This window comes from Mytilus californianus, unplaced genomic scaffold (genome assembly GCF_021869535.1).
Source record: "Mytilus californianus isolate M0D057914Y unplaced genomic scaffold, xbMytCali1.0.p SCAF_5, whole genome shotgun sequence".
Lineage (NCBI taxonomy): Eukaryota > Metazoa > Mollusca > Bivalvia > Mytilida > Mytilidae > Mytilus > Mytilus californianus.
Window position 1 is genome coordinate 113,757,868 of NW_026262701.1, and position 3,231 is coordinate 113,761,098.

General features: G+C 33.4%; 1 protein-coding gene across 1 annotated transcript; it reads right to left on the reverse strand.

Annotated features, from left to right (window-relative positions):
• Positions 1 to 871: 871 nt before the first annotated feature.
• Positions 872 to 2,453, reverse strand: LOC127700690 (beta-1,3-galactosyltransferase brn-like). The gene has a single exon (XM_052204289.1). It carries the CDS (start codon positions 2,403 to 2,405, stop codon positions 1,317 to 1,319), a length of 1,089 nt encoding a protein of 362 aa, XP_052060249.1. The 5' UTR covers positions 2,406 to 2,453; the 3' UTR covers positions 872 to 1,316.
• Positions 2,454 to 3,231: the final 778 nt, after the last annotated feature.

Consider the following 3,231-nt stretch of genomic DNA (forward strand, 5'->3'; position numbering starts at 1 on the left):
TAAGCTACAATAATCAATGCCTTAGTACTAGCGGATGTGCAGTAAACAGTGGTGTGATTTTCGTTAACAGTTGTGATGTTTCTATTTAAATTATGCTGTATTCTTTCCCATATTCTGATAAAAAATAAATTTGGTAAGCTAATTGAATGGGCTTTCGTTAAAACATGTCTCGAATTCTTCTGTTTTAATAATACCCGAGTTTACTTAAGTCCTAAAAGATATATAACATATTGTTCCTGGACATGTGCAGACATATGAAAGGTTTTCTTGTTTAACAATAGTTAAAGTTTGTTATGACAGGATATGTAATGATAAAATATAGTAAAATTAAAGTAAACAAGTACTATTACTAAGATATATTGAATCACTAACCAGTCAACACTGAGGTTGTGAGTTCGAACCCCGCTCGTGCGGGTGCACTCGACTCCAATCTTAATTGACTAGGATTGTCAGTTTTCCTATCGAAGGTCGGTGGTTTTCTCCGGGCACTCCGGCTTCCTCCACCAATAAAAACTGGCCGCCACGAAATAGCCCAAAAGCGGTGCTTAAAAGTGGCGTTAAAACACCAAAAATCAAAATCAAATTAAGATATATTGATGATGTACTGATAATCCCGAGATTATCAAACATGCTGAATGTATTTTTGCTTAAGAAATTAAGCTTAAAATAAAGCTAATGAAAAGGTAATATTGTCCTTTGTTTTACCTTATGGTAATTTGAAAATTTCGGGTCAAATTAAAGCCCCGTGTGTATTTTGTTCAATAAAACCGTCACTTGCTATTTAAAAAAACAATCGAAATCCGCCGATACGTACACCCTCTCTGACAAATATGATTTTAAAAATATTAGATGTTATATGAATAAGTGTTCATGGTGTTGGATAATGGTTGTCATTTATATACGGAAAGATATAAAATACTTGTCATTATTTGATTGATACATTGTTGAAGTCATCCTTCAAACTTAGTTTACTTCATTAGTTTGTTCGAACAGCTAAAATTATTCATTTGATGATTGGTAAACATAAGCTAAGCTGTAGAATAACTTTTTATGCAAGCAGCTGTTATCCTTAAAATCCTTAGATATAGGTAGACGAAACAGCTGTAACAATTACAGTTTGTTTTCCGTTACACTTCTTGCTCAAATAGCGAAATATAAATGGGTTTCATTGTGTTCTCCTTTACAATGTTATATGTCTTCTTATCTCATTGACAAAATGAATTGGAATTATACGCATTTTTCACCAAAGAACTATTCAACACGGATATCGATGATATACTGGAACACATTTGAACTTATTGTGCATCTTATGAAGTTCATGAGTTTTGTTCCACAGTTGATATTGCATCATCTTCATCGTCAATATTCCATTCATGTACGAGAACATTCGGCGAGCCGTAGTCGTGACTAGTTATTAACGTGTCCAGTTTTTCAGGGACATATTTTACTTCAAATCTTTTGTCATGTGTGAGTGTTATGTTCAGAACTTCAGCTACTATTCCGAGGTAGACATCATCAATAAATATTTGTTTCACGTGAGGGAAGGTCTTTGTTAATTCTTTTACCACATTCATAGACAGTAACATAGATCCACCACTAACGTATGGAGGCCAATGTTTGTTAGGGTACTCGTCAGTAGATACGTACCACTTAGAATCTTTCTTTCTACGAACTACAGCATGTTCATACTTAAAACCAATGAACACATCCTCGTTTTCAGATTCAGTAATATTTTCAATAAGATCTAGAAGAAGTGGTATATTTACATAGTAGTCATCATCTACAAACAGAACAAACTTAGCTTGACTGCAGTCAGACACAGCCCAGTTAAATCCCATTATTGTCTTCAGAGTATTGTTTTTATACTCGTCGATGAAGTCCTCTTGGACCATGTCTTCATACAAATCATATTCCATCTTAGTAAATGACGTGATAAGCGGTGAATCCCCTAATAAGTACGCTATTTGTATTGAACTGTTTGTAAAATTCCCCCAAGTTGCTCGGATAGCCATGCGATGTCCAATTTGAAAAACATTAGATTTTACTAAAATTAATAAACTTGGGTCAACATGATTACCGGTAGATTTACAAACACGGGATGGTATACGTTTATATCTATATGGATGTGGATTAATAATTTCATCAAACAACACTCGGGGTTTTACCGTTGTATTACCTATTGTGGAAGTTTCGGTCGGAACGGTTGTGATATATTTTGTTCTATGGAAGGCCGTAATGATTAATGGTGGTAATTCTGTTTCAACTGTTGTTTTTGAGATTTCATTTAATGTTGTGACTTCTATTTTGACATGACGAGAAAGAACCATTAGCATAAGGCTTGACGTGCTGATCAATAAGATAATTGCTGGTAATGAGCGCAGAATTTTGATTATTTGTCTGTTCATATTGTACTCTTCTGTAACACGAGTAAAGACTAGCTTCGTTTATGTTCATCAATTCTGAAAAAAAGATAAAATATGGCTTCTATAAAGATCATAAAAATAAACTTACACCAAATATTAAATAAAAGTAGATAAGGCGATACTACACCAAAGGGACAGCAACCCGATGACAAAAATAACCAAAAGACATAAAGATGGAGGCATCCAGTCTTCAACAATGGACAGGTGTCTATACAATATGTCGATGTCTAAATCGTTCCGAGTCTATAAAAGTGTGAGAGAGAGTTTTATTTTCTGGAATATTATTGAATGAGTTCTTTCAAAATAGATTGGTATAAAAAGCATATAAAATCGGCGGAAAACATTCTTAAAGGTGCCTTAAAATCATGAAATCTCCAAATACCACTATATATTTTTCCTAAAATTTAATATGCAGTTGATAAGTAAATTTCCGTTTGATTGATATAAAATAATCATAACATAGAGTCACCGACTTCATCCTTACCCTTGAAGGTCGATAATTGAAAATGCAAATGGTACATACAAGAATGAGAATAGCACTTAATTATATAATACCGGTATGACAGATACATGTAACAAAAAGACAAGTACAAGCAAAACAATAAGGCACAGTGCCGTAACAAGTAATGCTCGCAGTTCCTAAAAGCAAGCTTAAAGTAATTCACCTGCCGATATGAAAACTACATTACAGTTCTTGATGAAGACTTTGTATTGATATAGATAAACAATAAGTATGATAATTTTAAAATTATCTGTTTATATTCGAACATAACTGTTCCCGTAACAGTTTAGATAGTATTTACTTAAG